Source organism: Sinocyclocheilus anshuiensis, unplaced genomic scaffold (genome assembly GCF_001515605.1).
Source record: "Sinocyclocheilus anshuiensis isolate Anshui unplaced genomic scaffold, SAMN03320099.WGS_v1.1 scaffold186, whole genome shotgun sequence".
Classification (NCBI taxonomy): Eukaryota; Metazoa; Chordata; class Actinopteri; order Cypriniformes; family Cyprinidae; genus Sinocyclocheilus; species Sinocyclocheilus anshuiensis.
In genome coordinates, this window is record NW_015542355.1 from 1,739,402 (window position 1) to 1,753,290 (window position 13,889).

At 37.1% G+C, this 13,889-nt stretch overlaps 1 protein-coding gene across 1 annotated transcript in view; it reads left to right on the top strand.

The window, feature by feature from the left end:
- LOC107691656 (protein phosphatase 1E-like) overlaps positions 1-9,541 on the top strand; it is a 45,984-nt gene extending 36,443 nt beyond the window's left edge. The window contains exons 3-7 of the mRNA XM_016490390.1: positions 2,746-2,945; positions 5,993-6,181; positions 6,280-6,423; positions 6,867-6,960; positions 8,328-9,541. Of these exons, the coding sequence (XP_016345876.1) occupies positions 2,746-2,945; positions 5,993-6,181; positions 6,280-6,423; positions 6,867-6,960; positions 8,328-9,262 (1,562 nt within the window). The 3' untranslated portion in view covers positions 9,263-9,541. The remainder of the gene's footprint in view (positions 1-2,745; positions 2,946-5,992; positions 6,182-6,279; positions 6,424-6,866; positions 6,961-8,327) is intronic.
- The last annotated feature ends 4,348 nt before the right edge of the window (positions 9,542-13,889 follow it).

A 13,889-nucleotide genomic window follows, 5' to 3' on the forward strand; every position in this document is an offset into this window, starting at 1 on the left:
GTTTTAACTTTCTTGTGCTGCCACAGAGATGGAAAATGGAGTTTGGATTGCCCATTCAACCAAACAGATTTCAATTCTGCTTCTGTTAGTGACTCAAGTAAAATTACACATTTCATCTTTAATTATGACCGACAGCTATTTGTTTCCACCATAATTCTTTAATCGACAACTCTGGAAGAAAATTCAGAGTTTCCCCACTGGTAATTACAACATTGCTTTGGCGTTCATGTACACTTATCTCATAAATACAATCATTTCGACAAGTCATGAAGGCTGCAATAATTCTCTGTGGTTCACATCTAACGCTTGCCGTCATGAGTTAGCACAGACATTCACATAGCATGCTGATCCCAGACACTTTCCTGAGTGGACGATAGATTTTTAAAGCCAGATGGACTGCAATCTGTGTTGAGTTTAAGCACTGTTCAAAAATACGTCAGAGCACGAGAACTCCACTTGAGCCGAGTCTGGTTTTCCTCAGCCAGATCAAGGGTTTCACGGGAGGTACAGTCCTTTAAACAGGCCTTCATGATGTGACCCATTCCAGCAGCAGAGAGTATGTTTAGTGTAAGACATAGCAGTGGAAACGACTGACATCAGTACACTGAGCAGCAGACAGACGTCTGCTCAGGGCAAAGGCAGTACATACTGTTCACCAACTCATCCCTGAGATGGCAGATTAAATTTAGACTGTGCCCACGGAGACAGACAGAGAGAGAGAGAGCATCTAAAAGGCTAAGAGAAGAGAAAAGAGCATGTAATGTCTACTTTTACAACCATCAAACAATCTAAAAGGCCTCTTCGTCCACACAATGCTAAAATACATCTGTCAAAAGCAGTACTGAAGCAGACTGACAGACAAAATGAAAATGCAGCCTTTGAAAAATATGCCATAAATGGAGTTATAAAAAACAGGCACTCCATTAGGCAAATCTGAGACTTTGCCATAAGTTTTGGCATGCAAACTCTTTCAGCAACATTTTATGAGCTTGAGAAACAAATAACTTGCTTTGCCAATGATACTTTTAAAGATTTTTTACACCTAAAAATAAAAATTCTGTCACAATTTCATTACCCTCTTGTCTTTCCAAACCTGTATGACTTTATTTCTTTCTTCTCTTCGCAATAGAACATGAAAGATGTTTCAAAGAATGTTAATGCTGCACTTTTCCAGACAATAAATGCAAATAGTGACCAGAAGACTAAAAATCTGGTATATTCAGAGATGGCAAAAGTACACATATCCTTCACTCAAGTAGAAGTACAGATATTCATGTTTAAAAATACTATGGTAAAAGTTGAAGTACTGACTACACTTTTTTACTGAAGTTAAAGTATAAAAGTATGGGCTCTGACATGTACTTAAGTAAAGAGTAGCCGTTACTTCTACCTGTTTTAGTGCCACGCGGGTAATGGGACTTAACGTCATATAAATACCTAATACAAAAGAACTTACATTTCAAATTTTGTTAGCTAATGAATGTATCCAGGCTGAACAACCGCCATGTAGAACAGGGGTGGACTGGGACAAAATTTCACTCATCCAGGCCGTCCCATACACCCACAACAAATTCTAAAACATGAACAACACTATTGTATGGCCATCACATAAAAGAGGTTAAAATCCTTAGGCTGGGGCCATACAAAATAACTATATTTTCTAAATTGCCTAAATGTCAAAATTAGTACAACAATAACTACACCATGACAATATCTTTATAGAAAAATCCTAATATTGAACATGTTATTGCATCATGAGTCATATTTTTCCCTTATGAAAATTAACTATGGTTTTATTATAGTAAAAGTATAGTAACCATAGTTTTTGTTTTTTGGATTGATTACCATTTGTATAACCATAGTTCCCTTTCATGGGAACTTCGAACTGCGTCCTCTAGGGGTCGCTATGGGACATGGTTTTTGTTTTTTTGAGAGAGAGAGAGAGAGAGAGAGAGAGGATGCTGTACTGCTGAATCACTCACACTGTTTGTGAAATTAGGCTCACAGAAAGTTTTAAAATGACTGAACTGCTCTGATAATCTGTTTGGATTCAACCTACATGCTATAGTGCATACATTTTTGTGGGAATTTCCTGCATTATAAACGCGAAACCTGCAGGAATGTGTAGAATTATGCACAATACCCGCAATCCCGGGCCGAAATACAGGCCCTACTTAACAAAGCAAGCAAAGACAAAATCTGATCAAAACCTTTTTGCGGATCAAATTTGGCGCATTCTAATATGAGAGATCTGAGAACCAGTAGCAATTGGTGTCATCTGACATCCTTCATATTACTACTTGAAAATCTTTGAGGATGTAAAGAGCAGCATAGATCACAGTCGGATGTAAAGGGAGAGCGTATGCTTCAAAGATATTGATGAGAACTTCACAAAACGAAGGAACGTTAGCTTTAGTCCACAGAGAACAGAGATGGAGCAATCCCATCACCTCCTCTCTCTCTTTCTCAGTTGGCAGATGGCTTCTTTTGTCCACTGTCCTCAATTCTGCTTCCACTGTGCATTTAATCAGTATCTCATGCACTCTTCCTTTCCAATATGATATTATAGTCAAATCTGTTTGGCTTGTGAGTAAAAAAAAAACAGCACTGTCTGTTTGCTTATGGTGCATGGATGTGTTTTTTTACACTGTTGTGACATATGAAAGAATGGCTGCTTAGTCATCCTGAATCAAAGCAGCTCAGAGTGTTTATGTGTAACATGTAACATGTTATTTGCCTCGGCAGAGATCGATTCAGTGAAGCTGGCCCGGCTGATCTATAATAAGCTATGCGAGACGTGCTGTCATTGGCTAAAGGAGTTCCCGTATCGCCGCCGCCACTTACCGTACTATGAGACCTCCATCCATGCTATTAAAAACATGCGCCGAAAGATGGAAGACAAGCACGTCGTCATTCCTGACTTCAACACGCTCTTCAATCTCCAGGTATGACCTTGATTGTGACTTTAAATGACCTTTTATTTTTCACCAAATACACTACACTACCGTTCAAAAATCTGGGGTCAGTACGTTTTTTTGTTGTTAAGAAATTTAAGAAACTTTTATTCAGCAAGGACACATTAAATTGATCAAAAAGTGACAGTACAGACATTTATGTTACAAAAGATTTCAAATAAATGCTGTTCTTATTAACTTTCTATTAATCACAGAATCCTGAAAAAAATACTAAGCAGCACAAAAATATTAAGCAGCACAACTGCTTTCATCATTGATAATAATAAGAAATGTTTCTTGAGCACCAAATCAACATATTAGAATGATTTCTGATTTCTGTGACACTGAAGGCTGGAGAAATCGCTGCTTTGCCACAACAGGAATAATTTTAAAATATATTACAATAGAATGAATTACAATTAAAAAATAATTTTTAAATTGTATTCAATATTTAAATTTTTTTTACTGTTTTACTGTATTTCTGATTAAATTAATGCAGCCTTATTGAGCATAAGAGATTTCTTTCAAAAACAATAAAAAAATCTTACCGAATACAAACTTTTGAACAGTAGATTATAATAATAAACAACAAAATAATCCAAGATTTCACTGTGATTCGGTGTATTTTTTTTTCTGTTTACTGTGCCTAGAGCCTTCTGTCATAGACACAAATATGATTTCTCAGGAAACTTATTCCAGGAATATCTGTTGGGACATTTGATCAATGGTATCCTTCAAAAAAAAAATCCTACAACACATTTAATGGAGGTAGAGATGGTTTCCAAAGCAAATTCATCTCTATTTTATTTGTATTCCATTTTTTTTGATGGGGAGAAGGGGATAGAATATGATCAGGAAGTGTTGCAAAATGAATATAAACCTGCAAAGCCTATATGAGCACCAGTGATCAATATGTCTGAGGATCTATGCAAGCCACAGCTCCGACCCACAGTCAAATTCTAAGTCATCTAACAGCTGATGAATACTAAGGCTGTCAGCAGCTCATGATTGTTTTTCATCAAAAACTAATTTTAGGGCTTTTTGCTGAGCGTTCCGTACTTTAACAAATAGCTCATAAAAATGTGAGTTGAGGTAGATGCTAAAACACTGATTCACTTAGCATCACTTTTCATTGTAATAGAGTTGTGTTGAACCTAACATCTCTGAAGAAACAGCATTATGTAATTTCTTTCCTGATTGCCAGTGTAATTTCCAGTCGAGCGAGAATGTGCTCCGTCGCCGGAAAGCAATAAGTACCGACAGATTTACCATCTCATGTCCAGATCTACTTGATGTTTCAGATAAGATGTGTGGGATATTCTTCAGTGGCATTGCCGTCCACTGTAGCATGAAACCGACCCTCCCTAAAGCACGACTGTGGGGAATATTCCATCCTGATGGTTGCATGTTTCATCAATACGCTCTTCCCTACCACACTTTACTCATAGACTCTGGGGCGGTTCTTCATCTCTCACATCTGGTAGCCAGTTGTAGATAAATGCTGGGCTTTTACTGGTATTATTGGGGAACACCATCATCCCTTTGCCTTAGGAAGAAGCAGATCAGAGACCAGTCTCAGCCATAAGTGGACATCATTTAGTGCATTTACACAGAGAGAGAGAAGCATAAGCATAGTTGTTGTTCTTTCAGTGCTGTTCCACATGAGCAACATGACAAAACTAGAACACTCCCATCATAATTACTGTAAATGATGCACACTGAGTACACTTTGGAGTAGTTAAAAAATTCTATAAAAAAATTAAATAACAATTTATCGCATATGCATATTATACAATACATACCTGATGTATTATCTAATTTACAGAGCTATTTTTATTACTTTTTTATTACTAAAAAAAATAGTAATAAAAACTCAAAAAAGTTGCAGGATGTATTTGATTTGCTTATGCATATAATACAGACTGTTGAATTATATGCTAATATTTCAGTCCTAAATAGCTGATTTACTTTGAAATGTTTGCAATAACAAAAATAAATATTTATAAAAACACAAAAAAGGTTTAATGAGTGAAACTGCATTTCATTTTAATAACCTGCAATAAAAAGCTCCAGGATGCATTTGATTTGTGTTTATTTTATGCCTATAATACAAACTAATAATATATACTAATATTTCAGTCCTGAATAAATTAAATCACTGAGACTCAGGATCAAAATCTATAGTGATGATTATGCATTTAACTTTCTAAAGACTGTAGTGTTTATTTTATGATTTTACTGACCTGATTGTCTTGACCTGTACTGTTTGTTTGTTTGTTTGTTTATTTTTACATACATCCTTCACCATATTTTTTTCCCATAGTAGGTTAGAAAATTCATTTTGTGTTATAGCAAAACGATATAGGAAGGAAATAGGTTTCTTTACAGAGCATTGCATACATTGGACAAGAATATTCTAATCAATGAAAGAACAAATGAATCAAATAAATTCAAAATAGTTGTTGAATGCATCCATGTGTCATAAAAACCTAAACTAAATGCGAGCATTTTCATGTTGTCATGAGCCGCTCAGCAGCAGCGTAGACACAGTGTCACAGTATTTGCAGCTCAGGGATTCTTCCATAATGAAATCCTTATTTATACCAATGAGAGCTTATCCCGTTTGACCAGCCCTGCTACGGAACTATTTAATCATTCGTAAGCTGCTGATAATTAAAACTGATCGACAAGAGGAAACACCAACATTTGATTTGCATATATTTCTCATGTGTAATATTTCATTTAGCTACATTGACTGCAGTTTATTAAGCGATCTGTTGGATGCCAGAGGTTGGCATGTTTTGGTTTTCTGTTTCACACTGATTGAGAGACATTTACAGAGATTTATTTAAATTAAGAATGGATTATGAGGTCTTTTATGTGGCAATAAGCTATTTTCAGTATAGTAACAGTAACAAAATACTTTGAATCGTGATATAATCTGCATTTATCAATGAAATCAAAATTGGAGACATTTTGTTTTATTATTGTCACAGTCATTTTATGAGGTAAATCTAACAAAAAAAGTACGTGTTTAGGATCAGGAAGAGCAGGCTTTTTTTGCCGTGTTTGATGGTCACGGTGGGGTGGATGCTGCCATCTACGCCGCCAATCATCTTCACGTAAACCTGGTCAGACAAGAAATGTTCAGTCAAGACCCCGTAAAGGCCCTGTGTCACTCCTTTAAAGTGACAGATGAGCGGTTCATAAAGAAGGCGTCACGTGAGGTGAGTTCCTACCCCACAAACACTGTCAGACCTCAAGATGCTCATATCAGCCCTTTTTGCTTTGACAAAATCTGTATTCATCCATATGTCTGGAACAGAAACTGCGCTGTGGCACCACAGGGGTCGTGACTTTTCTGAGAGGTCACACACTGTACGTGGCCTGGCTGGGCGACTCACAGGTCATGATGGTGAAGAGAGGTCAACCAGTGGAGTTGATGAAACCACACAAACCAGACAGAGAGGTGAGAAAGTGAATAGTGGTGAGAATAGTGTATTTAAAATGTAATTTAATTTAATTTTTTTAAATAGTGGGAGACCAATATAAAATGATCAGGTGTTTCAAGTCCATATGCCAAAAAAACTGGTCTTAGATCTGTCTTACATTCGTCCTAAATTGTTGCATATTACCTTAATTTTTTATCTAAATCCAGCTCTTTGCTTGGGATGTCATTTAGCACAGTCCATTCAATTGACAAAAGTCACATGACAGCAAAGCTGTATTACCTAACGCACTCCCAAGAGTGGATCTGTTGAGCTGAGTCTTTGGAGCTTTATCTATATAATGAAACTGTATGTAAGTCACAGTTTAGCTGATTAGAGTTTCACTAATTGACACTGAACTGAACATGATACCAGCTGTTATGGTTAATGACTCCTCTTGACAATATTGTTTGTTTGTTTATAGGATGAGAAAAAGAGGATTGAGGCTCTGGGTGGGTGTGTGATCTGGTTCGGCACATGGAGGGTGAATGGCAGCCTGTCTGTGTCAAGAGCCATCGGTATGGGACATTTTAAAATTAGATTACACAATTTAGCAAGCTAAAAGCTTTGTTTTTGTGCTCCTTCAAGATATCCACTTATTTAGACAGGATCTTTTGTAAGTTAAAGTGAACTAAAGGTCAGTGGGTGCATATTTTTAGAAAAGGATGTACAGGCTAAAGCAGAAAACCCTTTATCATCACACCATAGATTGCAGTATGAAGGAGACAGTCTTTTAGAAAGCAAACACTGGCACAGACTCAATTTAATCAATGTAACCAAATTGTGCAGCTTCTACTTGGTCTAAATCAGTAGCTGAGTCTGTGTACTTTCGAAGAACAAAATTGATAATTGTCAAACTTAAACCAAAGTACTAGTCCAAATCTTGTGTAATCAGACCAACTGTGTAGTTGGAGTTGAAAAGAGTACAAACTTCTTCATCACGTCGATAAATTATTGATAAAGTATCAGTGTACTTTACAGTATGTACATTAGCCAGTGTAAGATTACGGCTTTCAGGCTAATGAGCGTTGCTGCAATAACAAAGACTGACCTCCTGCAAAATCCTTAGGCAGTGTTCCCACGACTTCCTGCACAGGAACTGTTTTTCAGTCCCTAAATGCTGATGGCTAATCTGTTAGATAATCCTATCAGTCTAGCATTTAATTCCCTTAAAGCTCTTGATTCATAAATAGGACAAGTGAGGCTAATTCTGCTATAGCCTAGGCAACTGGTCTTTTGCAAGTACCCAAGAAGTCCAGAACCATATCCGAGTCATATTCTACTCAAAAAATCAAAAGAAGCAAATAAGAAAGTATATTTAGTTTAAAGAAAACACGTGTTAATTTTAACAAATATTTGGGGGATTTTTACATTTTTTAAAATTTATTTATTTATTTTTGGCATTATAGCATTATTTGCATGGCAATTAAGTATAGCTGATTTATTTAGATTAATGAGAAATGCTATTGTGATTAATGCGAATTAAAAAAAAAATACAAACTCAAAAAAACAAAAAAAACAAAGTGCATTACAGTAATGAAAATATTGGTTGAAAATGTGTTTAATTGTCACTAAAATAAAGAGAATATTTTATTTTTTTTATATTTAAATATAAATTTCTAATATATATTTTTATATATAATGTATAGTTATAATTTCTAATAATTATTCCTTTTTTGTGAGATTCACCTATTTTATATTTTTTTACTAATTATATATATTTTTTTTTTAAGATGTAGTATTTGTTATAATGACTTTAATTTATTGAAGAAATTGACAACTGACAATTAAATATTTCCTGGGGAAAAAAAAAAATATATATATATATTCACTTATTCACTTTCAGTTGATTTATTGTGATTGTTCTTTTGGTGTGTATGTACAGGTGACTCAGAACACAAGCCCTATATCTGTGGTGATGCTGACTACACCACCTTCGACCTGGATGGCAGCGAGGATTACCTGATCCTGGCCTGTGACGGCTTCTACGACACAGTGAATCCAGAAGAAGCTGTGCGAGTGGTCAGCGACCACTTGCAGGAGAACAACGGGGACACCGCCATGGTGGCCCACAAGCTAGTGGCCTCAGCCCGAGATGCAGGGTCCAGCGACAACATCACGGTCATTGTGGTGTTCCTCAGGGACCCCCGTTTGCCCCCACCCTCGGATGAACCGGAGGACGAGCAGGAAGTGGAGCCGGTGGAGGACGCGGGAGAGGAGGAGGAAGAGGAAGTGGAGTCCTTGCAGAGTGAGCTGGTGTGTCAAGACGGAGGGGCAGAGAATGGAGGAAAGAACCGGTCCGGCTGGCCACTCCAGCAATGCTCGGCGCCAGCCGACCTGGCCTACGAAGACCGCATGGATTCGTTTACGGACAGAACAAGTCTGAGCATCATGGGGCCGGACCTGCGTGCAGAGACTGGCTGCTTCAGGCTCCCAGCTTCATCCAGCCTCCCCCCGACAAGAACCGTCACGCCAGATGTCATATACAGTGGGGCCGGCGCAGCCTGGCGCCCCTACCAAGAGGACGGCCCCTCTGGGTACAGGCAAAAGCCCCAGCCTAAACCCAGATTGCCCTCCTACATGCAGACCACCTCAGATGGACAATTGTTGGAGGTGGCTGCGCTCTTCCCCCAGGAGGGTCGGAGGAAGAGGCGGCTGGAGGTAATGCCGCTGAGGAGGGAATCTCAGCGCCTGATCCGGAGGGCTAGAGAAAGTCATGGTCCTCTGAGCTGCTTCCCTAGCGTGCCCTGTCCTCTCCGCTCTCCAGAGAGGAAGCCTGGGATAGCCTCTCCCCATGTAACCCACAGCAAAAGGGTCTAATCGACAACTTCCTTGCCCCATCATGCCGCCCTCTGTCCCTGAAGCTAAAAGATGCTCATTTCACACAATACATGAAGTGGGAGTACGCACGCATACATGCACACTCTGTTCCAAAACCTAGTGAGCAGCCTTCATAGGCAGCATTTTAAGGGACCTTTTAGATGGACAAATTTGGACAAATTCAAAGGCAGCATCGCATGTCAGAATCAGAACCAGAAAGAGCTTTATTGCCAAGTGTGTTTACACGCACTAGGAATTCGTCTTGGTGTCAGGAGCTTCCAGTACAGAAAGTACAAACATAGTGCAGACATACATATCATTTAGAGTAATAAAAACACTAATAATAAAGAGAACAGACAATAAATTATAAATAGCAATATAGTAATAAAATATAGAGAAAAATAAAATGTCTGTAGACAGATGTATCCTTTGTGCAGAACACAAACCCAGAATGAAGAGAGAAATGAAAATCTTGATAAAAACAGTTTAATAGAATTAAAAACCTGACTGTTTTACCCAATATTTGTGTGTGCTATATAGTTATGCTGATCAGTATGGAAGCTTATTTCTGCCATGGCATAAAAATATAAAAAAAAGTTCACAATTGTGAGTTTATGTCTCACAATTTAGACAGTTTTTCTTATGTTATAAACTTGTAATTGTGAGTTTGCATGTTGCAATTCTTTTTTCTCTCAGAATTATAATTTTACCTCTCACAGTTCTGACTTTTTGTCTCGGAATTTTCATTTCATAATTCTGTTTTGTCTAACCCCCCCTCCCCTGAATTTTAACGCACATGACCAAGGCCACATACACATGCAGAGTTCTGTCAGAACTGTGAGATGTAAACTCAAAATTTAGAGGAAAAAAAGTCAGAATTGCCCAATGTAAACTCAGAATTCTGAGATAAAAAGTCAGGAGTGCAATATGTAAACTCAGAATTCTGAGAAAACAAATTGTGAGGTATAAACTCAAAATTCAGAACAAAAAAATAAGGATTGTGAAATGTAAACTCAGTATTCTGGGGGAAAAAGTCATAATTGCAAGATGTAAACTCAGAGTTGTGAGATAAAAAGTTGCAATTAAAATATAAACTTTTTTATATTTTTTGTTCCATGATGAAAATAAGCTCAACATTTAATAGCAAGCCCTATTAAAATTCCTTGTGTTAATTGTTATTTGTGTTGCTGTCTATGTAGAGGGTCCAAATGAGTCCACAGACATCTATCTATGTAGGGAGCAGGCAGCAAGGCAACTCACTGAGCTCTGGAACAGAAACACAATCAAACACATGAGATTCTGCATTGCTCTAACGCTTCCACTCTCATCTTATATGAACAGCCTATCAGAATCCTTCACCACTCTCAGCCAGCTTCCTCCTCATCCTCATAACCCTCTCTCCGGTCCAGTTTTATTTGTGTACATGTGTGTGTGTGTGTGTGTGTGTGTGTGTAAAGGGAAAAAGTGTGGTAACACTAATGATAATACTATTTTCTGTTCATACACACACACACACAAGTGAAGTTTCAGGCAACCCCAGTGTAGAATCAAGCAGGTAATTGCAGTCAACAGAAGTACAGATCTTATGTCTGACATCTGGTATCTGATGCAAGAAACATGATACAGCTCTTGGTTATTGAAGCCATTTTAATGTTCAAACACTACAGTCTTCAGAGGAACTGACCTCATAGACCTCTAAAATATTTTTTTTTCCTTTTTATCTGAAGCGTATACTTATTGTATAGGCTGGTTACTTGAGAATGTGATGATGTCTATAAATTGCAGCTTAAGATTTGTCTATAAATTGCAGCTCAGGCATAATTATGACCTGGCTGTGATGAGTCATTAAGAAGTGTGTGCCATCATATTAATGTGTGTGTGTTTATATTATTAGCACACATGCTGTATGTGCTGTTAATGACCCCACGTTTCACCTTGTTCATTTTGTTAGACGTGTACCTTTATATAAAAACCATGATTGGTGCTTTTCACAAATAGGATACAATTTAGTGTTTTTAACATACCATTTATTTTATTTTATTTTATTAATATCGTGTCTTTAATTTTGATGTTTACATTGTTTATTGATAGGAAATAACAAAATTGCAAAACTTGATCAGTGGGTTGCAAAAATCGCAAACCTCATATAAAATAAATGTCAAATGAACCAACACATATAATGTTTAGTTTGACCTCCTGAGGTTGACAGTCACCGTCTTCTGAAGGTTAAGTGCCACTTTCACTGACCAGAACAAAAACACACAAAAAAAAGATTTTTAAGAGGCTCTATTTTGTATTCTATTTGTGGAAAGTGTGATAAGTCACCATATCTCCAGCTATCCTTTGATGACGCTAACTACAAATAACATAACCCACTGACAGACAACACCTGTTGCTTTTCCAATCATTGCCTTGGAGAGAAACATATCAGATATCAAATTTAGATGCAGTATATATTCTATACATTTTCAGTTTCAAAACCAAAGAAGGAAATGACTGAGTATTCATCAGGACACATACTACCATCCCTAAACAGTGCTACAGTACATCTACAAGAGCTTGTTGTTAAACCCTGTAGAGAAAGATTAGTCGAAGATATTCACTTCCCATTCAAAACAAATATGATTGGCCAAATATCTCTTATTAATTATCTTCATATTGACAAGCTGGATTAAGATCAGTTTAATTGTGAGATAAATGTTTGTATGGGATGTGTAAATGTAGGCAGAGAGGTTTGCTTGACAACAGAATAAAGCTGACAGGAGATGCTCATAGTCTGAAGTGCCCCTCAGATGTTGAGGACATGGATAGTTGATTTTCAGCAGCACAATGTGTGCCTTTATTATCTTCAATATGGGCTTGTTTTTGACAGGCTGGGAAGTTGATGTAGCGTAAATCCGATCGCTCTACTACTTTTTTACAATACCAGTTTCTTTATTTAGAAATGGATACAACACTTAAGATTGGGACCAGATTTGGCCATGTACATTTTTACCATCTTTACCAAAATGTTTTATTTTTTAGAATTTTGTTGCGATTTTTAAACGGTAGAAGTACATATACTGTACTTTTAACATAAAAATTTGAGAAGAGTACAACGAGGGACTCATTACTCACTTTAAAAATATAAAGTATTATCTCTCTCAGTCACTGAAATCATGGCATCATGTATAAAAGTAACATACTTTGGAAATTCTTGGCCTGAAAGGGAGAACAAGCTTAAAAGAATATTTCAAGTTAAGGGATGTTTACCCAAAAATGACAACTCACCCTTCAAAAGAAGATATTTTGAAGAATGTTGGTAACAGTTACCATTGACTTTCATTGTATGGACAAAACAAACAAACATTTAAAAAATATATTTTCTTTTATGATCCACAGAAAAAAAAGAAAGTCATATAGGTTTGGAATGATATGAGGGGGAGTAAAATGATGAGAGAATTTTCATTTTTGTGCGAAGTATCCATTTAAGCTTATCTCTTAATCAACCTTTACCGATTACCACAGAAAATAATTTTGCCTTCTTTTTAAAAATTAAAAAGCTGCAAATGCCCACAAGTGTGCATAACTATGAAGCAACTGTCACAATGTTTCAAAAGTAATACATTTTCTTAGCATGAGACTATTGTGATCAAATCCCTTACCAACTTGTCTGTGCCATTGTATTCAAGCTTTCAACTAATTTAAGAACTTTACTGTTCAAATAACAAACATTTTGACTGAAGAATTTCTTTAACAAAAATCCAGTGTCCAGCCTAAATATACATAATAATAATGTACTATATTATACTAATAATACTAATATTATATTATACTAATAATAATAATATAGTAATAATATAATACTATATTATACTACTAATAATAATACTGTATAAACATGCATATTTAGAAATGATTCAAAATGATTTTCTGTTGTAACCTTAATCTTTATACAGTACATTAATATCACCACCCTTCACATCAAAGTCATATGCGTGTTTTCATATTTGGCACATATAATGATGCCACAGTATGTAGCAGTGATGCCATTGGATGGTTCTGTTCAGGAGACCTGTGCTGGCCTGGCGCTTGACACCAACAACACGTGTGTTTCTGACTAGCAATGCTGCAACCCTTAATTCCTTCCCTCTTACATCTATAACAAGCAGCATGACTTCTGTCATCCCTATCGTGCCATTGCACTGGTCAGTTTCCATTTATTTTTGTTGTTGGCGGAGAGGGATGGATAATGGTCGGGGTCCATCACCTGTGTGTTGTCATTAAAGCTCCCCTCATCCGCCTCCAACCACGAAATTCACCCACACAAAGCCCGAGCCCAACTTCACACCCGCCGTCAGAGTGTTTCCTGTCAGAAAAAGGGGCTGGAATGGGAAGTTGATCTGTTATGGTGCATTTTAACTGGTCCAGAATGTACATCCAGATGTCGAATGTACTGTAAGAGGAACCCTTCTTAGGCCTTCAAACAGAAACATGGAGCAGGATCGATGAAACTTTTACCCGCATTAAAAGACGCCCAGACTGTCCCGAATGTATGTACGCACTCTACCGTCCATTATGAGATTAGTCACCTGATTTTATTCCCTTTGTAGACGTTTCTAAACACATCACCAACTGCCCTGCCAGT